At 35.8% G+C, this 25,000-nt stretch overlaps 2 protein-coding genes across 8 annotated transcripts in view; one reads left to right on the top strand and one right to left on the bottom strand.

Moving 5' to 3' along the window:
* The window catches only part of LOC135205429 (neurensin-1-like), a 341,552-nt gene extending 329,017 nt beyond the window's left edge, over window positions 1-12,535 (bottom strand). The window contains exon 1 of the mRNA XM_064236002.1: window positions 12,335-12,535. The gene's annotated coding sequence lies outside the window, so the exon portion shown is untranslated. The remainder of the gene's footprint in view (window positions 1-12,334) is intronic.
* LOC135205427 (uncharacterized) overlaps window positions 1-25,000 on the top strand; it is a 68,707-nt gene that overhangs the window by 11,674 nt on the left and 32,033 nt on the right. For 3 of the 7 annotated variants that reach the window (XM_064235991.1, XM_064235996.1, XM_064235994.1), the window contains exons 2-6: window positions 13,198-13,458; window positions 13,896-14,075; window positions 14,907-15,058; window positions 21,119-21,257; window positions 23,244-23,377. In XM_064235991.1, the coding sequence (XP_064092061.1) occupies window positions 13,416-13,458; window positions 13,896-14,075; window positions 14,907-15,058; window positions 21,119-21,257; window positions 23,244-23,377 (648 nt within the window). In that variant the 5' untranslated portion in view covers window positions 13,198-13,415. Of the gene's footprint in view, window positions 1-3,271; window positions 3,458-13,139; window positions 13,459-13,895; window positions 14,076-14,906; window positions 15,059-21,118; window positions 21,258-23,243; window positions 23,378-25,000 lie in introns of all 7 variants that reach the window. The other 4 variants (XM_064235992.1, XM_064235993.1, XM_064235997.1 and 1 more) reach the window with 3 other exon arrangements.

The raw sequence follows: 25,000 nt of genomic DNA, 5'->3' as shown, positions 1-25,000 counted from the left end.
GTCATCTGAGGTCACAGGAGATAAAATTACAAATTGATAAGTGATTACAATTATTGACGAAAACAGTTGATTCAGTATTATATATTATATATATATATATATATATATATATATATATATATATATATACATATATATATATATATATATATAATATATATATATATATATATATATATATATATATATATATATATATTACGTTGTAATTGTTATTCCGAAAGGATAATTGTACGGACATAAAAATGAAAATACAACGCTAAATTTTATTCCGTTTTACAGAATACACTACAGATCGGATATTAGGGTCTGGGATGGAATGGGAAAACAATTTACTATATTTTACAACTATTTACATGTGGTTCTCTTGATATAGCAAGATCATGTAAAAACTAATTGTGTTACAGACTCACTCTCTCTTTCTCTCTCTCTCTCTCTCTCTCTCTCTCTCTCTCTCTCTCTCTCGTCTCTCTGTATGTATGTCTATGTATATATATGTATGTATATATATACATACAACCACATTTCCAATAAAAAAAGACGCTAATTTAATTAGACGATTAACTACGTCTAATCCATTAATCCTAAACCCTAGGATTATTAGGATTTAACCTGGATTTGGGCAAATCTTTACATTAACTGAGTCAAAGTATAATTAGCAAACACTTGCAGAATACTTCCTTGCTCTTGATATAATGGCCTGTAACATATGATCCATTCTCAAAAGAAGTGAAATATTTTTGATATTATTAAATACTCTTTGCTTATATATATATATATATATATATAATATATATATATATATATATATATATATATATATATATATATATATATAGATAGATAGATAGATAGATAGGACCGATAGATAGCTAGGTAGACAGATAGATATATATCATACTATGCATATGTAATATACCTATATATATAAGTATGCAATATATATATATATATATATATATATATATATATACATATTATACTTATAAAAAGTAGGCACGACAGTTATAATATACAAGTAATATTGTTGTACAATCAAAATTGAGTCAAAAATCACCCCTTAATACCGCATTCACTTTACCTTGTAAATATCTACCACCCAACGCAATTTATATATGGAGACTTCTTGCGATCGATTTATGATAAAACGTTCAAAAGTTAGACAGTGCTAGAATAACAGTAAAACTAAAGTAAATGTATATACTTGTCCTAAGCTATATAGAAACTTCAAGAATTCTTGATTAAAACCAAGGGTTTGTTTACCATTACGACCCGAAATTATTTCAAACTTATAAGAGCAAAATATGCTTTCTCTCCTGCTTAATAACTGAACAAATGTCACAAACCGCTTCAATTACAATTATTAAACTACAGCTTAATTTCCTAACTGGCAACCACGACAGGTAAGGATTGTGGGAACACTGCCATATGTTGCTTTACTGTAAAAGTAGTGCATCAGGTATCCTTGGGAGCGATGGCGTCCCGTAGCCCAGTGCTTGAAAAAAAAAAAGAATTACAAATAGCCTGGGGATCAGATGAGATGTACCACAGGAAGATGAATGCCGGGAAAAGGTTAGGTTAGGTTAGTTTACGTTAAGAAGGCTGGATTAGGTTAGGTTAAAACTGTCTAGGGCTCTAGGCGCATGCGAGTATTTTGCATGTACCTCTGACATACATGACCTCACGAAAATGCCAAATTGTTGCTCTCTGTATTCAACCAATCAGTTAATCAATCAGTCAAATGACATACCAATACAAAAGCATACACACACACGCGCACAAACAGTCGCTCAAATCTCTTGTCATACTCATTCAATATTTTTTATAAATAGCTGCTCTTCTTCTTGGGGATTTGTTTCTTATTTCAGATGCTGACAGACTGGGTAATGTTTAAAAATTTGATAAAACAAGATGATTTTGAGAGAGAGAGAGAGAGAGAGAGAGAGAGAGAGAGAGAGAGAGAAAATCGACAATAGTTTACTCTAATGGGATGAGAAATACATTTCATTTCAAATACTAAAAGACTAAATAAATTTTCAACAGATTACTGCACCAACAGGTATTTGCTAAGAGAGAGAGAGAGAGAGAGAGAGAGCATACAATAATCACTCACCATCTTATAATGAGAATTTTTGCTTACTCGGGGAGTAAGCCTACAGACTACTTTGTTGTTGTCCTTGTTGGGGGGATGGAAAGACCTATGAAGAGCCTTAAAAATGTCTGAAAATGGTGTTTAACGTTGAGTTAAAGATACAGGAATTTTAGGATTGGATATTTATGATTTACTAAGGAAAATGTAAACAATAAATAATGTGCATGTTAAACAGTACAGAAAAACTACTTCTAATAGTGCATTTATTTCTATTTTCGTTGGTGAAACAAGGCTCTATTTGACCGTAGATTTTAGTACATTTTAATTTATTTGGTGGATTGAATTTAGGCTGTGTTTCTGTTCAATTATTTTGTGTTTCCACTTATAACTGAGAATATATGAACGTGTTTAATATGTCCTTTTTATTTGATCCTTGCTGTTAGTATGAGTAGTACTAAGTATGAGTATTAATTACGAAGACCACTTCACTTTAGGATTGGAATATAATGTTTACAACTTATTGCGTAAGGGGAATATTTCCACGCGTCCCGAGTAAGCTGGTGGTCGGAACACGCCTTGTTTACCCTAAACACTAATAGAGTGATTACAAGTTTGAAAGAACAAAAGAGTAACACGAATTTGGTAAGGAGACTGACTAACTGACTGACTAGAGAGAGAGAGAGAGAGAGAGAGAGAGAGAGAATGAGTAATGCCACACAGCATTAGATTATCATCCAGCAATCTAATAGCCCTTGCTTGCAATTCAAAGTACGCAACACCTGAATAATTCATTTTATGGTGTCACATATCAAATACACCATAGCTACTTCATACTGGAAACAAACTAAGAGTAATTATAAGTATGTATATGACCCATACACTCTTCTTGTAGGCATGTATACGTTTGTATACATTCTCTCTCTCTCTCTCTCTGAATGTGTTGAACTATGCAATGAAATATTTACCTGGTAAGATATGCATTTAACATGCACACTGACACACAAACGCTCGCTCTGTATGTGTGTGTGCGAGCGCGCGTCTAAATGTGTTCATCTAAGAAATGAACTATTTACCTAGTAAGACATGAATTTAAACATACATACACTCTCTCTCTCTCTCTCTCTCTCTCTCTCTCTCTCTCTCTCTCTCTCTCTCTCTCTCTCTCTCTCTCTCTTTTAGGTAGTCTTTGAGAAAAGGGAGCATTTATGCGACTTCCCATTAAGTCAAAGAAGGGAGTAACTCGACACCACACGTGATATTACGACTTCAGGTCCCCTGGGAAAGCAAGCCGGAGCCGGTCCAAGCCGGAGCCGGAGCCGGAGCCGAGCCGTTTCCACCGGAAATGAGGAGATGGCCACATACGAGGTACGCGACGGAAGCCTAATGATTTCCTCTAATTAATGCTATATTCATTTCCATTAGTCCCCGGTTAATGCCCCGCCCGTGGGATTATTACTGTTGCTAGACATGCCAAGTGTCAAGTGGTAACAGTTCGTTTCTACTTAAAATGGTACATTACAGTATTATCATTTTTTGACCTGATGGGACCCGGTGGAAACTCGTGCCACAAACAAAGAGTCGGTGCCAAAAACAAGATGCTTTGTGCGGCTTTTCCTCGAGTTAATGAGATGTACTGTGAATGAAATGCCAAGAGACAGATATTTAAAAAGCTATGTCTCTTGCTCCATAAATGACAGTTTGTGGTTGCTATGGTAATAACAAATAACATGAACTATTCTATATATATCCATATACTATATACAGGCTATGTGTGTGTGTATGTATGTATGTGCATATATATATATATAATATATATATATATATATATATATATATATATATATATATATCTATATATATTTATCTTCAAGCGTACTGTATTCTCTCCTTAAGCTTATTGATGAAAAGTAACCTATTTTGTAAGCCTCCTACTGTACCTTAACAAATTATAGATGTAATGCTGCCTGTAACTAGTTACCAGGGTTACTCAACCTTTCCCCATGCAGATGTAGCTTATAGATCTTATCTATAAGAATCCAAGTCTGGAAACGAATACCTATCAAGTTTTACCAAAAACTTTTCCTCTCAAGTCAAAATGTCGAATAAGGAAACAACACTCAAGTTTTCCTTAAAGACTGTTTTCTCTTTCGGATCAAAGGTAAAAAGCCAAATAAGGAAACGAACACTTTCAAGTTTTCCCTTAAAACGGTTTTTACCAGCCAAGATAAAAAAGTAATAGCCAAATAAGGAAGCGAACATTTTCATGATTTCCCTTAATACTGTTTTTACTCTCTAAGATCAAAAAGTAATGGGCAAATAAGGAAGCCAACTCATTCAAGTTTTCCCTTATAACTGTTTTTACACTCTAAGATCAAAAAGTAATAGTCAAATAAGGAAATCAACACATTCAAGTTTTCCCTTATAACTGTTTTTACCCTTTAAGATAAAAAAGTAATAGCCAAATACGGAAACGAATTCCCTTACAATAGTTTTTACCCTTTAACATCAAAAGGTAATAGCCAAATAAGGAAAGAAACACTTGAAGTTTTCCTTTAAAACTTTTCACCCTCTCAGACCAAAAGGCAACAGCCGAATAAGGACTCTAGAAAAAAAACAAGGGTCTTCCAAATCCCCAACACGTGACGATGGGAAAACTCCAAAGCCAAGACGCATCAGAATTTGATCGCCACAACTGGCTGTTGGAACAGAGAGCCCCCTGAAGGGAACACTCGACCTCCATATGTTTGTGTGGGCCCAAAATCCTAGAGGGAAAAAGAAAGACTGTGAATAAAGTAGACAGACTTGCGTCATTGGTTCTCGGAAACAATGGACCTCAACAGTGACTCTCTCTCTCTCTCTCCTCTCTCTCTCTCATGTTATTGCTCTAATGGGTTATTCTTACTTTTGTCGCTGCTCCAGTTGTTACATTTTTTTTTTTTTTTGCTATCGCCTGCTTGAGGCAAATGCTCCCACTTAATTAAAGCCAAATAGAATAGAATTCAGGCCAAAGGCCAAGAACTGGGACCTAGGAGGTCATTCAACGCCGAAAGGGGAAACGAACAGTCAGAAGGTTTGACAGGGCTAACAGGAGGAAAACCCGGCAGTTGCACTAAGATTCAATTGATAGGAGTGTGTGGAAATGATGATGGAAGAAAGAGAATGTGAACGGAGGTACAGTAAAAGGAATGAATGGGGTTGCGGCTAGGGACCGATGGATCACTGCAAAGAACTTGACATCATGCCAATAGCTTTTGTTTTGTTTGTCTGTATGGTGTTTTTACGTTGCGTGGAACCAGTGGTTATTCAGCAACGGGACCAACGGCTTTGCGCGATTTCCAAACCACGTTGAGAGTGAACTTCTATCACCAGAGATACATATCTCTGACCCCTCAATAGAATGCCTGAGAATCGAACTCGTGACCACCAAGGTGGCAGGCCAAGACCAAACCGATCATACCACCGAGGCGTCCCTCATCATGCCTATAGCGCACAGCATGATGAGCCCTGACGGAACTACCCCAGTATGGAAGCTTAATTAAATTAAACTGGCGATTTTCTTGCTCTGTTTTAAACGATAAGAAAATAAATAAAGATAGTTTCTGTTACAATGGATTTACTTTATAAAATTCCATTGTTCCTTGAAAAAACCTGACGCTAAATTAGCCTAGCCTACACTATGGTACACAGTATAATCTATACATGTACGGTAGCCTAGCCTACACTATACTCACAACCTACAATTGTTTTGTGACCATTAAGGTATTTTTATACAGTAGCTTCCGTATCAGTTGTTTACAATATTGTATTACCGTACACGATATAAAAATATGTAGGCTGTGTGTGAACCAATAGACCCAAGCTACTCCAGGTGTTACACTCATAGTATCCATTTGCAAAAGTCATATGGGCTATTACAGCAGTATTAAGATGTAGGTAATGGTAACGAAACTTATTTTACTTATAGAATCCATTTAAACTGTATTATTATATCGATATATCATCATCGTAATATGCATAAAATTCTATCGTCCCGACTGGGGCGAAAAAGTGAATGTCTGAATCAGCTGATTCAGCATACTAGCGAAAGAATTAGGAAAATATCATTTTTGCTGCTAAAAGAAACTAATGTACTAATGGAATTGTTATTATTATTTTTAACATAAACTAATATACTTTATGTTAAAAGTAAAATCAGTAAAATTCCTCAACCATAAAACCGCTGTTGCCCACTGATTCATCTGTTTACCAATGCAAACTACCTCTCTCCCTTCTCTCTCTCTCTCTCTCTCTCTCTCTCTCTCTCTCTCTCTCTCTCACACACACACACACACACAGCATTGTGCATACCCTTTAATGAAATATGAATTAATATATCACAAACATAAAATTACTAAACTAAAACTCCCAGTAGTTCACAACGCCTTCGAATGAGTGTGTGGATAAGTATGTATGCGTTACAACACCTTAGGGAAGAAAATATCCCTCTCATGAGGCCAAAGGTGACCACAAATTTTAGGTCACTCTATCTACTGAGGCAGTACAAAGTGCAAGCTGGACATTGTAAACAGACCATCTTTGGAAGTGGAGTCGAGGTCTCTCTCTCTCTCTCTCTCTCCTTATTCTTTTAGCAGCATATAGACTTACAAATAGCCTGGGGATCAGCTAAGATGCACCACTGGAAAAGGAAAGGGTTAGTTAGGCTAGACTAGGTTAGGCTAGGCTTGATTAGGTTAGGTTAGAACTGTCTTTTCACATACGAGTACTTTCCATGTACTTCAGACATACATGGCTTTACGAAATGCCAAATTCTTTTTCAATGTATTCAGTCAATCAATCCAATGCCACACTAGATACACCAGCATACACAAGCATACACGCACACACACATACACACACAATCAGTAACTCAAATCTCTTGACATACTCAACCAACGTTTCAAATGTCTTTTGAAATAGAATGTCTCTAGCATTCCATCAGATGAAGTCAGGTTTATTCCTTTTTATTCTACGAACTTTATCAATTTTATAATTGCCTCTCGTTTAGAGTGTCATGTTAGTAGGCTACTATATTTCAAAAAGGCTGCTTTTACAAAATTCTATCGAGTAGAGAGCTATCCAGAAATTTTAAGGCACCTAAATTTATAAATACACACATACACAGACATACAAAGTAGTGGGTATAATCTCCAAAAACGTATATAGTAATTTGTGAAGGTAAATGTGGTAATGTGAGTTTGAATGGTTGCACATATATAAATGTAGATAAACACATCCTTACATATGTGCTTGCACTAACAATCTCTCTCTCTCTCCTCTCTCTCTCTCTCTCTCTTCTTTTCTCTTCTCTTACAATTCTTAGGAAAGTATGAAATATCCACTGTAATGGTCACTGTGTGTGTGTGTGAGAGAGAGAGAGAGAGAGAGAGAGAGAGAGAGAGAGAGAGAGAGAGAGAGAGAGATTCGACAGCTACCGCCTGCTTCTAAGTTATACTACCTGTCACGAACGCTTAAGTTTGGGCGTAGGTACAGTAAGTGATTTATTAAGAACATAATGCTTTCGGAATGAAATTGTTCCCTTAGTGTAAAATACAATTTCAGACCATTAAAGCCACTTCACATTCTAGGATGCAGGTACTACGAACGAAAGGTCAGGTCTGGCTATGACTAATGTATTAGTTCGAACTCTGGCAATATAATAGACCTATGAGGTCCCTCTCTCTCGACAGGTAGAAAGTGGGAGTAACAACTAGGCATTTGTGTTTATGAAAGTAAAGAAACAAATATACAAAAGATAAATAAACAGCTCAAATGGATCAGGGCATTGATAAACATGACATGAAAGTGTGATAATGCTGCCTGAAAAATGAATACATAAATTTGATCTCGAGGATTCGTATTTCCAGCTTTCTTCGTATTTGTCAAGGGTTCGGATACGCGGGGCAAACAATGATTTTCCTCAAGTAGTTCGCGCAATGGCTCGCGTGTAGCTACACCAAACTGAGAATTATTACCGAACACGTAAATAGCCGATTTGAATATGCATAAATACGCGGACACACACACACACACACACACACACCACACACACATATATATATTATATATATAGTATATATATATATATATATATATATATATATACTATTTATGCAATTTCTCTCACACAACACACCGTATACCTGGAAATAATGAATGAAGTAAACTGACATGGGAGTACTGGGATCTAGAGAAAATGGAAAATGAGAGAGAGAGAGAGAGAGAGAGAGAGAGAGAGAGAGAGAGAGAGAGAGAGAGAGAGAGAGAGAGAGAGAGAGAATTTCCCAAATGATGACAAACATTTTAATGGAGCAACGATAACTCCTTGCATCCCCTAGTTTCGACAGATAATCTACTACTGTGCATTTCAGGGCAGTGCCTAATTGGTTTTCGTCGATAAAATCTAACCAAAGCATCGGATATGGATCGTATCTTGGAACTAACGAATTGAAGCCACGGCCTAATTGACAAAAATATACACTGATGTCTAATGTTGATAATTAAGGCACTTATCGGAGTAAATCACAGAAATATCAAGGGAACTTAGCTAAATTTAGTAAGCACCCACAGGGAGGCTACTTGTGACGTAAAATATGACATCAGGCTTAATAGCAGTGTTCCCAGTAGTGCGACAATGATCGTGGAAACAAATATTTGACCCTCTTGTTGAGAATTACGATAATATTATGGTTTCCACTGGTGATACCACGGGTAATGAATAAGAATTTGGTATACTGTATAAATATGGCAACATTATAGCAAAGAAATTTGGTAAATATACATATTAAAATATTGCTATTTTCATTGTACAATTTTACGTTGACTATAGGAATACATAGCAATTATAATCCAATTTCTATTTACATTTTCTTGATCAGTTATGCAAACCTTGGGAACTGGTGATACACAATCATATTGAAATGAAAATACGATAGTTTAGAGGTGTTTCGTAAGATATTTTGGTCCATATACCTGGTAATCTTGCATAATCGTAAACATCGCCGAGTCGCCGACGACAGGGCAAAGCCAGGTTATACGTGACTGCTGTTTCACCTATGGCAAGCCTAGCAAATTGTCCTCGTGGCGGCTAGACTGCTTTCGTTTTGCGTGTGTTTCCAGTAACTTCAAATTCATAAAAGAAAATAAACATAGATAAAACCTGGAACACATAGGCTCATGATAACCACTCAACAACCCTACAACAACAACATTAGAGTCAGTTTCAAGCACAGACTTATAAATGGAGAGTTGTGTGATATACTAAATACTTTGGATTTATTAAGGGACTGATCATGCATTATGGAAGTTAAGGTTAGAACATTTGCGTTATGTTACATTCATTTAGCAGGACTAAGCAGGAACTTTTGAGACAATACGAATCAACAGAAACTCCAGGGTAACAATGGTTTTCACAGTGTGTAGACTTGGTGCATATTTCAAGTTAAAGGAAACGTGAGTTGCGCCAAGGAATTGTATTACAGAATTAATATTCTCATTTTATGCCTATTCCCTTATTGTACTTTATTTAAAACACATGATTCATCGGAGAGAGAGAGAGAGAGAGAGAGTAGGGTATGTGTTTGTGTGAGTGAAACAAAACATGAATCCCATATACAACTATTACTATTACTACTGCCACCAACATCTGAGTCTTCATTCCTAAAGTATATGGGCGAGGTGACTAGTAAAGTACGTCATACTACAGTATAGCTAAATGAGTGCATGGGAGGGCCTTTAGTAATGACGTTTCACTAGCCTCCCTCTAGGTGCTTACTAAATTTAGCTAAGTTTCCCTTGAAATTTCTGTGTTTTACTCCGATAAGTGCCTTAATTATTATCGTTAGACATAAGTGCATATTTTTGCCAATTAGGCCGTGGCTTCAAATTGTTATTTCCAAAATATGATCCATATCCGATGCTTTGGAAAGATTTTATCAACGAAAACCTATTAGCGCGGCCCTGAAATGCACAGTAGTAACCAAGAATAACTACCATTATGCAGAGAGAGAGAGAGAGAGAGAGAGAGAGAGAGAGAGAGAGAGAGAGAGAGAGAGAGAGAGAGAGAGAGAGAGAGAGAGAGAGTTGCAACGCAAACGAAAGGTCTACTATATCTACTGAGAAAATGAACTGGAAAATCAAAGGCTTTGTATAACTATGGCTTACGTTACTTCCACAGCTAGGCTTATTTTGGTTTGAAGCCCTTCATGGTCTTTCTAAACCAGAGCCAGATTTGGGCTATAATGAGTGTGAGACTACTTTCTGCTCCAACTGATTACAAAACCAAACTCCTGCCCAAGTGTTACAACTAAAAATTCTCTCTAAAAAAAGGGGGGGGGGAATTATTAAAATGAGTGTAGGACATTCTAATTTCAAACTGATTTTGCTATTTAGAACCTAAATACTACTGTTACAAAGCTACTAAACATACGGAAATGCCTAATATTCAATCTTATTAGTGTCATTTGGTTCCTTTTACATAGACCAAAAAGTTCTTACTAAAGACATACTATAAACAAAGAGAAACCTAGGTTAAGTTAATGAAAGCTTAACTACGTCAGAGGTAATTGGTTTCGAATAGGTACTCGATTTTTACTGTAATTAATATACAAATATAAAAAAATACATACTATTCCCTTTGGATACACTCACTTAAGATGTTACATAATACGCTCTAATACAATATATTGAGTACAACTCATAAAATATAGACGTATACACCGCATCATATATAATTATACAAGCATCTTCTGGTTTTTTATGGCAAAATGTTTATTTGGCAGTAATTGGTACCCTTAAACAAGAGAAACTTATAGAACCTGCAACGAAAATATACCAAATACTCAACACAGAGAGAGAGAGAGAGTACCTAGTATACAAACCGTTTCGTATTGTTGATCAAGCTCAAGAGAAAACACCATAACAGACACATTGTTACCAAAATGGCCTAATACTTAACAATATTGCTCTCTCTCTCTCTCTCTCTCTCTCTCTCTCTCTCTCTCTCTCTCTCTCTCTCTCTCTTCAGGCGATAATGATGTATATAACTGAAGACTCGAATAAAGATTCAAGAGAACCACCAAAATAAAACAGATGGACTGTGAACAAGAAACAGAGAGAGAGAGAGAGAGAGAGAGAGAGAGAGAGAGAGAGAGAGAGAGAGAGAGAGAGAGAGAGAGAGAGAGATTCAAAATCCAGAAAATCCACCTTCAACTCTCTGAGCCTCTGTTGACAAAAACAACCAAAGACGATTGTTAGTGGAATTCACATAACATTCAATAAATAGAATGATTTATGGAAGGCCTACTGTATTCAGTTTTAACAAACTGCATTGTGTATAAATGCTACCTGAACTTCATTCTAGCTGAACTTTTAAGCTATAGAGCACTTTATATTGCATATACCTACTAGGTACCCTTAAACTACAGCAAAACTTTTTATGCATCCCAATGTTTCACAATAATGCCAACATTAACTATACCTATATATAAAAATGCAATATACATCCTTATACATCGTTATTCTGTGTATAATTGTGATAATTTACCAAGAACAAATGCCCTTTTATAATTGCCGTCGTTCAACCAAAATTTAAGCAATGCAGGGGGACTCTGCATTGCTCAAATCTAACCTAATCTTAATCTAACCTAACTTTACTTGGGAATCTGATCAATACCTTGATCAGAGTCTCAAGTAAAGTTAGGTTAGATTGAGATGCATCACTCGTATGATGTACAGCTCCTTACGTCTTGTTGCACGGGGGTTTGGGGTGGTCTTGTGGGGTCACTATGGCCTAGGTTAGGTTAGGGCAGGTCCCAGTATTTCACTAGCTCGTTTTACCCTTTCAAAAAGAAGTCAAATTCATCAAAATGACATTAGAATTGAACAGGAAACCTACATTTCACATTCTAGCTGCCCCATAAGTCCTAAAGTCACATTAACTCTCCATTATTGTTAAAAATAAAAAACATTTTTAATCCTCCTTAGTTGTAGGCTACCTAGGTATAGGTAGGTATTACTAGTAGCTAGGCTACGTAGCCTTCTTTACGGTGAAACAGTCAATGGTCCAATAATTTCATAACTTCTTAAGTTTTCTTTCGAGAAAAATTAATGAACGGTAGCCTACTCGTAGTAGTTGATAAACTAAACTCAAAATGCCAAAAATAATATGAAGGCTAAAATAAAAATAGGCCTAATAGGAACACTTACTCCGTCTTTAGGCTTGATTAGAGCCTTTACCACAAGGCCTGGGCAGCAGTAACACCGTACTTGCAATACAAATCATAGTTTTTCTTGAGGTCATAGAAACAGATAACTGTTACACTGTATCCTGCTTTTGTTTGCCATAGCTTGGGTCAGAAATGGGGCAATGAAACATGATTTTTACGAAACACGCGGACAGTTTTCATATTCACAACAATCACAGGCAATGGTTGACTTGACTAAGCAGGGTAGGACACTACCAACCCCATTCGATTTAAGAGAATAACAAAACCTCTTATTATAATAACTAAGTATTCCATATTTTAAAGTAGTATCAAAAATAGTATCTATACCATACCATCAATTATAAAGGGATCTTAAAATCGATATAATACCAATGAGGTAATATCAATAAATCCACCTATGTTGGTACTCCTTCATCAACACTATATCCAAACGCTTATGCTTAACCGTTTGGGTGAAAGTCGCGCTGATTAACGGAGGATCATAACCTTTATTACCTTGAATCGGTTCTTTTTCTAACATTTTGTCTTAAAAACAAATTAGATTTTGTTCTTGAATATGAAATTTTGATCTCCCTGATATGCCAGAACTTGTAATGTCCATTTACCAAATAAAAACTTAAGGTTTCCTCAATGTTAAATGATAAATAGGAAATTTTAAGACGCCTAAGAAAGGGGGATTAATTTGTTTACAACTCTCGCTAAAATCCGCATTTGCTTTTATGTAAGACGGAGGGATTCACTTATTTAAATATTCACTAAAATCCACATTTACGTTTATTTTTCAGGCAGGTATGAGGCTGCATAATCTTCATGAATAATGCACAATCGTTTTTCTTTCTCCAGCAACAGCAGTGACAGATTCCCACATATGTAAAGAGGATAATATACATTAAATCACAAAAAGCAAGTTAGACGACTGATAAACATTGGAAAAATCAGTGGAAGAGTGAAAACAAGATATGTCTAAGAGAATGAAATCAGCCGTGAAGAGAAACGAAGCGGGAGAGTGAGAGACTTGGTCAGACATTCGAGTTTAGACCGATAATACGAAATTGAAGAAAATGTTCGAATTACATCGCATTTTCCTCTTCTGTGGAGCATTTGGTGAGTACTGAATAATCTCTCTCTCTCTCTCTCTCTCTCTCTCTCTCTCTCTCTCTCTCTCTCTCTCTCTGAGCTGTGTATTGTCTCGTATTTCTTATTGCTTATACCTACGTTTTATAATGCAAACTTCCATTAAGGCATATAGTTAGATAGATATATAGATAGATGGATAGATTGACATAGAAATGTGTCTGTACAAATATCTATTCTATTTGATACACAGCTAATTTCACCAACGTTCATAAGCTTGCACGTAAATATTCATAATTTAGTTTATCTGGCGTCAAATTAAAGTGTAGCGTGGTCGAGACTTCTTTAAAATAGCACTTTCTACGTATTGCTGATAAAATGAACAAATAAAAATGGCTTCAAAACAGAAACATGACGCCGATCTGTGCCATCTGTGTAAATTTGTAACCAACTACTTTCCCCCACAGCACTACTTGCTCCTCCCGAGGTGGCTGGAGTGAGGATGACCTCTCCAAGCGGTAGCAAATACGTCCTAGAGGGAAGCAACGTGACCCTGACCTGCGAATTTGACCTCGAGGGAGACGAACTGTATTCTCTCCTCTGGTGGCGAGATGGGTCTGTGTTGATGAGATATACTGCACACCAAGGTAAGATTATTTATAATTTTTAAAGCATTTTGCCGGTGTACACTGACGAGAGATTAAACTGTACCTGTGCATGAACCTATGACCACACGGTTTGAAATTCATTGTCTTACACACACATAAACACACATACACACACATATGTGTGGGGATAATGCACTGATCTGAAAGGGCTATTCATCTACATACATAATTTAAAAAGGGAAATTGATAATTATTGATATTCTGCAATATAAAGACAAGTAAAGAGAGTTCTGTAACTATTGCAAAAAATAACAAATAAAAAATGCTTCAAGTTTTCTGTCCAGTGGTGGTCTCAACCACGGCCCAAAAACTCAGCCGCTGCCCATCAAACTCAGTCACAGTCCGGTGATGGCCTAAGTTGTTGGTACCTATAGCGCTGCCAGAAGTACGATTATGGTTAAATTTAACCTTTAAAAATATAAATCGAAAATAAAAACTGCTGAGGTTAGAGGGCTGAAATTTGGTATGCTTGATGACGGAGGGTGGACGATTAACATACCAGTTTGCAGCCCTCTAGCCTCAGTAGTTTTTAAGATTTGAGGGCGGACGAATATAGAATAAGGGCGACTCCCTCATTCTATATAACTTGGCCATTATACCTTTATTTTACAGAACGTGTAATGGTGCAGCATTCCGTTTTAGTACCATTGTGCAAACCTTGAAATAATCACAAGGTCCTAAAATATTTAGAACATGAATACAGCCATCAATTTTAATGTATATCAGGTCGTCTAGAGGTACTACTAAGAACGCCCAGACTCCTAGGGAAATAAGAATGAAAAATAAATAATTCGAATTTCTACATTCCAGCGAGTTACATCAGCCTGGTCAAGCCGGCGAATTCCAGCGGCTCCGGTAAGGAGGAGAGATCAGCCGAAGACATCGTCGTTTTTGATCCAATTAGCAACATAACGACTAGACCACTCGCCTGGTTCCCAGTCGATGGCGTCCACGCTACCCTGGTAAGTTTATTGTGATGGCATAAGCCAACTTTAAATGTGTATCTAATGTACACCTACAATCGAAGACGTGATCATCAATCATTTGACTGTTAATAATTTTAGTCAAATCCAGTCCAATGTAGAGTCTAGGTCATTTTGGCATCTTGGAAATTTTCAACCTTGTTCGAAGGGAATGTTTGTTTGCCTCATTTGCTTGGAAAAATAAATTTGTGTGGAAAATTTAGGTCATAAAGGTTTAGTTTTATTTGAGTATATTAAAAAAAAAGGTTGGTTTAAGAAGTTTGGTTTAGACAGGTTTGTTTAAAATCATTTTCACTGTAGTGGATTACGCAGAAGTCGTTTTCCTGAAGCCTAGTCTGGCAGCATTATCTTTTCGAGTAATATCTTAAGTATCACTCTCATTGTTATTTCATGATTAGACTAATATCTCTCCACGTCAACTTCGTCATATTTTGGTCAAGAAGTGCTGCTTTTACGAACTTCGCCCCGTAGTGGCGTAGTGCCGTCAGTGCACCCCATGTGGTGCACTGTACGTATTACTTGAGGGTCTTTGCAGCGTCCCTTAGGGCCCTAGGTACAACCTCTTTCATAACTTGTACTCTACCCCCGTTCATATTCTCTTCTTCCATCGGACTTTCCAACCTCTCAAATAGTTGATTCATAGTGCAACTGCGAAGTTTTCCTCCTGTTACACCTTTCAAACACCCTTACTAAATTATTGATTTCCCTTGCAGCAGACTGAATGACCTCATAAGTCCCAGCGCTTGGCCTTTGGCTTCAATTCTATATGCAATTCATTTCAATAAGAACTGCGAAAAGTTTCGAAAAGAGGACTTTTCTTGTGCTTTATTTCAAGGTTTTTTTATTTGTATAAATCACATATAAAAGTATGTTTCCGTTTGCATAACTGATAATTTGATTATGATGAAAAATGAACAGAATATAATTTGCTTCTAGCTAACGTATACTCTATTGACGTGTGTGTGTGGGTGTGGGTGTGTGTGTGGGTGTCTGTGTGTGTGTGTGTAGGCTCACTTTTTTTAACTCTAATCTGCTTAACTCTAATGTTATTCTACCTTCTTGTACCTATGAATGGTTTCGCCGATGCTAAGTTATCAACTTAAGTAGAGGAACAAGAAAGCTTGAGAGAGAGAGAGAGAGAGAGAGAGAGAGAGAGAGAGAGAGAGAGAGAGAGAGAGAGATGAACTAGAAAGGTCTTAGTCAAATAAAAATTCTAAACTGGATAACTAAGAGAGAGAGAGATAGTTGAACTAGGACGGCCCGGTGTTCCAAGCAACCGTCTTGAAAGTTCTTAGTCTAATAAAAGCTCAAAGCAGGAAAACTTAGCTACGTTTCACTTCCTGGACCAGTCGAGATGGAAGTTTGAAAATGCAAGACAGCCCATTACTAAAGGGGCTTCTTTGTTTACTTGCAAAGCTGATAAGAGAACGAAAAAACAAAAAAGAAATAAAAAAAGAACAGCTTTGCACATCAATCCCCCCGACCCAAAGCCTTTAGTCTAAGCCTTCAGTCTTGTGGATTAGGCTAAACATTAGCTCGGGCGTGAACCCTTCGGTCTTAAAAATGGACTGGAACACTTGACCCTTGGTCAGCTTCCTGCTTCTCTGTCACGAATACAGATCTTCTTAATTTCTTCTTCTTCTTATAAAGCTTCTTCCGGGGGATTTATGCGTCTTGCTTGTGTTTTCTGAATTAGGTAATTCCAGTTCACTTCGTAGAGTCTGTCCTCACTGCAGTGTCTTATTAAGCCTAAGTCAAAGTGCATGTTATCCATCTTTAAATGTTTAAAATTTAACCGTATTTTGAAGATAAATATATGCATAGTGTTAATTTTTTGCTCTGTATGTAAGCGTTTTTTTTTTTTTTTTTTTTTTTTTTTTTTTTTTTTTTTTTTTTTTTTTTTTTTTTTTTTTTTTTTTTTTTTTTTTTTTTTTTTTTTTTTTTTTTTTTTTTTTTTTTTTTTTTAGCCGGCTACTCGTTCATTTACCAATTGGTGTTTGGATTGTGGAAGCCTGGAAATAAATATTTTCTGAAAAAATTGGCTACTACAGAACCGCAGGAAAATCCACCATGTAATCCCTAGCCTGACCAAGCTAACCTAAGCTAAATCAACCTAGGCATTTCAATCAACTTAAGCCTTCTAAGTAACCTAGTCACCTAAACTAAACTAAACCCTAAAAGTAACCCAGGCCTTTAAACTAATCTATACCCTTAAAAAACAAGGCATTTAAACTTACCTAGATATTTAAACTAACCCAGACCCTTCAACTAAACTAAGCTTTTAAACAATGCGCATTTAACATAACCTAAATCCTGAAACTAACATAGGTATTAGGTTATAGGTTAATTTAGGTAGAGTTAGGATAGGTTAAAGGTTAGATTAGGTTATAGGTTAGGTCACTCTTTCCCTGTGACCTTATTACCGGCCACCATAAATTATTGTGACTTTTTTTTCCTGTGACTTTTTTCCTTTGATTTTTTTTTACTTAGATTCGAAGAAACATGGCCATTTAAACTAACCTATATTGGCCTTTATGATAACCTAGGCATTTAAACTAGCCTAAATATTTAAACTTAACCCAGACCCTTCAACTAACCTATGCCTTTATGATAACCTAGGCATTTAAACTAGCCTAAATATTTAAACTTAACCCAGACCCTTCAACTAACATATGCCTTCAGAATAACTTAGGCATTTAAACTAAATTGAATAGTATTTAAACCTAACCCAGACCCTCCAACTAACCCAGGCCCTTAAACTGACTTAGATAATTATTTAAACCTATTGGTCTCTTTCATCTTGCTTACTCCATGTCTGAGAACAGACTTACATTCCCATTAAATTTGGATTATGATGATTCCCATGGTACGATTGCTTTTTGTTCCACGAAGCAGAACCAATTTATTTTGAGTAAAGTATATTTAACTTTTCAAATTAGCTCGTTGGAATCCAGTTTCAGTATCATGTTAATATTTCTAGACCTTTTACAGCAAGAGGCACTCTTTCCATCCTACTGATCACTTTTCCGTAGTGGTTTATTACGAAAGAATATCATAAATAGATTATTATTATTATTATTATTATTATTATTATTATTATTATTATTATTATTATTATTATTATTATTATTATTATTATTATTATTATTATTATTGATTAATTGTTATCATCATTATTATTAATTATTATTATTATTATTATTATTATTATTATTATTATTATTATTATTATTATTATTATTATTATTATTGTACCAAGGTACCCCTATAACGAGGCTATAATATCGAGAATTAAAAGCCACATTAATGTTAAAAATACTTATGTATGATTAAAAATGATACTGTATATAAATATTTATAACACTATTGTGGTTTTTAATTCTCATTATTATGATTATATTGTTATTATTATTATCGGTCAAATCAGGGATATCACAAAAATCTAGGGGGAATTCCCTAGATTCCCATCCCTGATTTGCGAATTTTCCCCTAAAATTGTTTAATAATTTTCCTAATATTATAGAGTCAGTCACACAGGGTGCAAATATTATGATTGAAGTCAATTAAAACAAAATACCAGTATATAGAGTGAACTACAAGGACACAAATACGTACACAGATGAAAAAATTAAAATCAAAACAATTCAGGAAAACACACACACGCACACACAAGTGAAAACACAAACAATGAAAGCTCAGCTTATAAGACGAAGCGCAGAAGAACGCACCGAATTCTTCAGTATTCTATACATATTTTACTTTGAATATACGATTCACAAATCAAATAAAAAACAGGAATACCGACCTATTTTCAGAATAAGTTTAATACCTTAATTTTGCTAGTCACATTGATACCATTCTTGACAGGAGTCGGAAAAACTCTAGAGATAATATATAAAATGTAGTTTACACAAGAAAATATTAATACATCGTATCTGAATATTTGCTAAAGACAATTGCTAATTGGGAATCAAGAATTAGCGACACATGAATTCCTGGTGGAAAGAGAATAATATTATTAAAAGCCAGATTACTATTATTGTATTACAAAGTCCTCGAATACTAATAATTAGTCTATTGGTGGAAAATGGTTAAAATATCCTTCCTGTCTCTCGGAAGGAGATTGACAGGGAAGTCAAGAGAATGCAAATCAAAACCCTTTTATCTTCAGCTTTGAAAATCTCATACGCTTTCCTGTCCTCATATTAATATAATCTTACATTTGCTAAGAGGCGTGTCTAACGCTTCCTTTAGGGTCAAGTCCCGCCCTTATTTTCCCGCATTCTTTCTTAAGCTTACATCAATCGGGCCTAGGCTAGATTATGCTGTCCATCTCCTCGAGGTGTGTTGTAAAGGACTCTTTACGCTTATACGATATTATTACAGTCCTATTCAAATGAGATGTATTTAAATGTATTAGCATAGAATCAAGTCAGTCTCTGTTCCTGAAGGGTTATTTGCAGCGTCCCTTCGACCCATAGCTCCAACCACTTTCATTCCTTTTACTGTACCTCCGTTCATATTATCTTTCTTCCATTTTACTTCCTCAACCCTCTCCTAACAACTGTTTCAGCGTTATTTTCAGAGTTGAATGACCTCGTAGGTCACAATGTTTGGTATTTGACATAAATTTTCATAATCCAATTCTAATTCCGGTTTTCAGATATAAGAAGAATCATAACTGATAAAGGAAAACTGATTAAATCTTATATTCCGGTTCCAGTTTTTTTGTGTAAGAAGAATCCTAATTTTCAGAGGAAACATGACTACATTCTATATTCCAACTCCAATTCCACTTTTCAGATATAAGAACATTATTTCATAAAGAAAAACTTAGACTAAATCTTATATTCTAATTCCAATTTCGAGATGTAGAAAGAATCCTAATTTACAAAGAAAAATTCTGGCTAAATTTTAAATTCCAGTTCCAATTCGAGTATTGAAATATTAGATGAAACCTTTAATTGATAACTGGAAAACCTGACTAAATTCTATATCCCAATTCTAGTTCCAGTTTTCAGCTGTAAGCTCATAATCTATATATATATATATATATTATATATATATATATATATATATATATATATATACATATACATATACATATACATATACATACATACATATATAAACAGAGTAATTTATTATAACTCAAAGACAGCATCACAGAAACATAATGGAACATTCCTTCAGAAATGATAAATGTCACCTACGTAAGCTTCAGAAATGCCGCTGGAAAACCAATAAGGCTTCAGATGTTCGGGAATAAGTCAGCCCGACCTAACGCCGTACCACTACCACTACCACTATTAGTCAAGCTTCTTCTAAGGTATCGCTGGATTTTTCGCATTGTGTAAGACGCTAACTCTTTCTTCGTGTTACTGATCCACCGCGAAGGTCTTTCTTTTAAGTTATAGTTTAGTTCTTTGTTTCGTCAGGGAGGTAAGAGTAAGGTAACGTAAGTTCCATTGCTTATGTATTTATATTATTTCTTATTATTATCATTAATTGTCGGTAGATGAAACCCTTTCACATGAACCAAGCACACCAAAGGGGCCATTGACTTGAAATTCAAGCTTCCAAAGAATGTTGGTTTTAACCTCCCACCGCAGAGTCCCCACTGCGGCAGTAACTGATCATGATACAGAGCCAGTGATTTTTCATCAACCTGGGGGGAGGCGCAAACTCGTGACATCTGAGCGGCGTGTCACGACACTAGACACTGTACCAGTAGACCAGCTTGTATATATACGTACATATAATATATTACATATATATATATATATATATATATATATATATATATATATATATATGTATGTTTGTATGTATGTATATGTTTGTGTGTGTGTGTACATCGGTCCTACCGAGGATTTAAATGAGAACCAAAACAGAATCATTCCTAGTTGTTATAAAATGTATAAAGGAACAATCTTTTATTTCTAATAATATGTGTCTTCCCTGGCTCCTGATTTCCCCTAAACCCCCTAATTTCGAAGCCCCCTTTTTAAATTCCCCCCTTTCCCTTTATGCTTTCAGTGCTCTAAAGGGTGGGGTGAGGAACTCTGTCTCCTGGAGGTCGACCCTTCTGCAGGAGGGATCTACACTTGCGAAGTGACGACGGAGGCGCCGCCCACCTTCCTCACTGCTAATGCCTCCGTCTCTCTCCACGTCGTGGGTGGGTTCTTTATTTACGAGTCTTTTTTTCTTCTTCTTCTTGGCTTTTTCCTCTTCTTCTTCTCCGTCTTGTCTTCTTCCGCCTTCTTTATTTTTTTTCTCCTCCTCCATCTTCTTCTTTTTGGTTCTTGCAAGAACCCTGAGCTTGTATAAAGTATACGTGACAACAATTTGTATTGACTCTTCAGTGCGGAGTTGTAAACAGGACTGTTGGATGTTTTCGAGATGAATTTAACCATTTTAGACCACTGTCGAGATTTAAAAGATTGTTTTATATTATAATTCTCCTTCTTGTATAAGGACTATTAATAGAAAAACATTTAAATTCATTACAATTCAGTTTTTATAGTGTATGTGTGTGTGTGTAGCTCGTCCGCTATATTTAATTGTAAGTTCGAAAGCTGCAAAATTTAGGTTGAAAATCAATTAAGCCTTAATGATGTTAGCTTTTGAACTCTCTATCTCTCTCTCTCTCTCTCTTTCTATACACACACACACACACACACACACACACACACACACACACACACACACACACACATATATATATATATATATATATATATATATATATAGATATATATATATCTCGCTATAAGTTCTACTTCGTTTTCATAGGTTCGTCTGTCTATTTATCCTAATGCTTCATCTCCCTATCTTTAACTCACTGTCTTCTATCTTAACTTTGGACACAGATCAAAGCATTACCTTAAAAACCACAAAGTTTAAACGGGCCTTCAGTACTATCCTCCAGCCTTCAAAATTGAGACTACCTTTTACCATCCTTTGAACAAATCAATCATATTTTGACAAGTAGCCTCAATATCCTTGTGATCTTGAAAACCCTTTGCCCTATGTATGAGTCATTCTCATTCACCATCAAGTGATTATGTTACATTTGCATTACATTGAAAGTAAAAACTGTTATTTATAATCTCGCACTCTTTTAGGACCAAATGCCAAGAGGTCTCCAAAATCCCTTAAGCCATTTCGAGAACTAAACCCCTTAGTTCATTGGGAGTCAGCCACGAAGTTCTAATAGATGCTGACGCCAACCGTCAGAACTGGTTTTAATCTGTAATTAATTGGTTACCGACAGTGAGAACTTTGTTTTATATTAGCATTCAAGTGATTTAATTTGCTATAATATACCTGTACTCTCAATATATATATTAACTGATATTAATATATAACTAATTGGTTACTGAAAATAAGAACCTTGTTTTATATTAACATTAAAGTAATTGAATTAGGCTAAGTATACCTGTACTGTCAAAATATACTACTAACTAACTTAATTGATTGTTGTATAATAGTCTATGATTAATTGCTTTAAATGACTTATTGCTTAGGAGAGTGTGCCCTTTAATCGGGAGTATGGTTCCCGTGGGTTGCTAATTGACAAAGCACAGATTTTCGTGGCTATTTAATCTAAAAAGCACAGAATTCTATGGCTATTTAAAAACAGGAAATGTGTCTCGTTGTCGAACTCCTCACTTCCAGAGGTGCTTTCTTCCTCACACCGTTAGACAGTGGAACAGTCTCCCTGAGGAAACCGTACAGTTGGAACCTCGAAAGTTCTAGCGAAGACACAACGTATTAATAACCCTCTCCGGTTCAGACGGGCCGAACCTATTGTTTACGTTCCGGTGAACAGTTGAAGAGTTAGACGCATTGAAAGTTAACACATAATGCTTTCTAATTTTACCCCTGTATTTTTCATCATCACTGAAGTGGTACTACTATTGGAAAGCTGAAAGTTTATTCTAGCGTCTATTAAAAGTCCATGTTTCCCCCGGTCCAAAATTACCCCTGTCCATTTTCCCCCCTGTCCAAAATTCCCTATGTCCAAAATTGCCACTGTCCAAAATTCCCTATGTCCAAAATTGCCCCTGTCCAAAATTCCCCTGTCAATTTTTCCCCTTGTCCAAAATTCCCCCTGTCCATTTTTATTCAATTCTTAATTACAGCCTACCTCTTTTTCCAGTGCCTCCTCTGGAAGCCCCAATCATGAGTAGTACTCCAGGGATCGTCTCTGACGGCGAATGGGTCTCAGTGCAGTGTGATTCGCCACCAGCGCTTCCAGCGCCTAATATTTCTTTCTTTATCAACCAGAAACCGGTGAGTTGTTTCCTCTTTTCTTTGGTGACAGTAATGAGAAGTTGTGCAGAGTGATGAAGGTACTTAAACGCAAGTTTTTTTACGCCTGTTTCAAGGTGTATTTTTATATTTGGTTTTATCCACTTCACCCAATTAACTGAATTGCATTATGGCTCAGATTCTCTGCTTGGTTTAGTTCTATGAAGAATATATATATATATATATATATATATATATATATATATATATATATATATATAGAGAGAGAGAGAGAGAGAGAGAGAGAGAGAGAGAGAGAGAGAGAGAGAGAGAGAGAGAGAGAGAGAGAGATCGCCAGTTTCCAAAACCAGTCGTGATACATTATCAAGAAAACGACATAGCTGCCTCAGAACTGATCATGTTGGCATGCTCATTTCTGGTTTCCAGAATGCTATGTCATATTCCAGCCATTTTATAATGAATGGGTCTGTTTTGAGTTTGCTGATTTCTCCAAAACTGGCCTGGAGGTGATGGCTGTCTCACTTAGAAGAGTTAAAAATGTTCACGTATATATATATATATATATATATATATATATATACATATAATATATATATATATATATATATATATATATATATATATATATATATATAATTCTATCGATCTGTTAAAAAAAATTTACTTGACACTAAAATGTAATGCCGTTCACTTTTTCACAGTTGTTTTGAGTTTATGAAAGTACATTTTCTTACAGTACCAGATATTAGCTATTTAGATGTTTTCCTATATTTTTCCTTTTCTGCTTTTATTATGGTCTCCGTGAATTTGCAGTCCAAATCACTGTTTATCCTTAAATTTAATTTATAGTGCGTATTAACTGCTTAATTCTTTCATATTGGTGAGACAATTACCTGAGCAGTTTCCCCAGATACGAAAAACAAACAGAAATAATGAACTTTATGCAAATTTGGAAAAAAAAAAACATTGCCCCTCATTTCCCATTCTTAAGCCTCACTTTCCTCCTTTGAAAATAAAAGCAGACCACTCCAGGTGGTACTACCTGTTCCTCCGAAAATGAAAGAGGACCTGGGGGGACCAGTGCAAATATTTGACGAGTCAACACAGAACCTGAGAGAGAGAGAGAGGCGCAAAATAGCTAACCAAACAAAGCTTCAACACAACTGGTTATGAATTGGCAAACTCTTCCTCTGTGAAGTCACTGAATGAAAGGACTTTTTTCCCTTTTCTCTCTCTCTCTCTTTCCTCTCTGTATGAAAATGATGTTCTTTAATTCTTAGATGGTTTTATACGTTGCTTATAAGTTCTGTGTACAGAATCTTACAAATTATTTTATTTACAATAATAGCTGCAGTTATCATATTGAACGCGCAATGACGAAACCAAAGTAAGCACTGTAAACATACATTCATACACATGTATACACAGGTATGTACGTAAATTTCTGACTCACGTCGGGATCAAACCCCAGTCTCTCCAAGGCAGGGCGGTACTAAGTATAGTAGATTCACATCAACTGTGCATTTGATGTCTAGGCCAGTCCCTTACGACGCTCCTGATTGGCTGTTGATAAGCCAATCACAGGGCTGGAAACTCAGTCTCTCTCGAGGGTTCACATAGGCAGGATGTATGTTCCACCTTTCC

Source organism: Macrobrachium nipponense, chromosome 24, assembly GCF_015104395.2.
Source record: "Macrobrachium nipponense isolate FS-2020 chromosome 24, ASM1510439v2, whole genome shotgun sequence".
In the NCBI taxonomy this organism is placed as follows: Eukaryota; Metazoa; Arthropoda; class Malacostraca; order Decapoda; family Palaemonidae; genus Macrobrachium; species Macrobrachium nipponense.
Note: the sequence above shows the minus strand (reverse complement) of the source record. Positions and strands in the feature narration are given on the sequence as shown.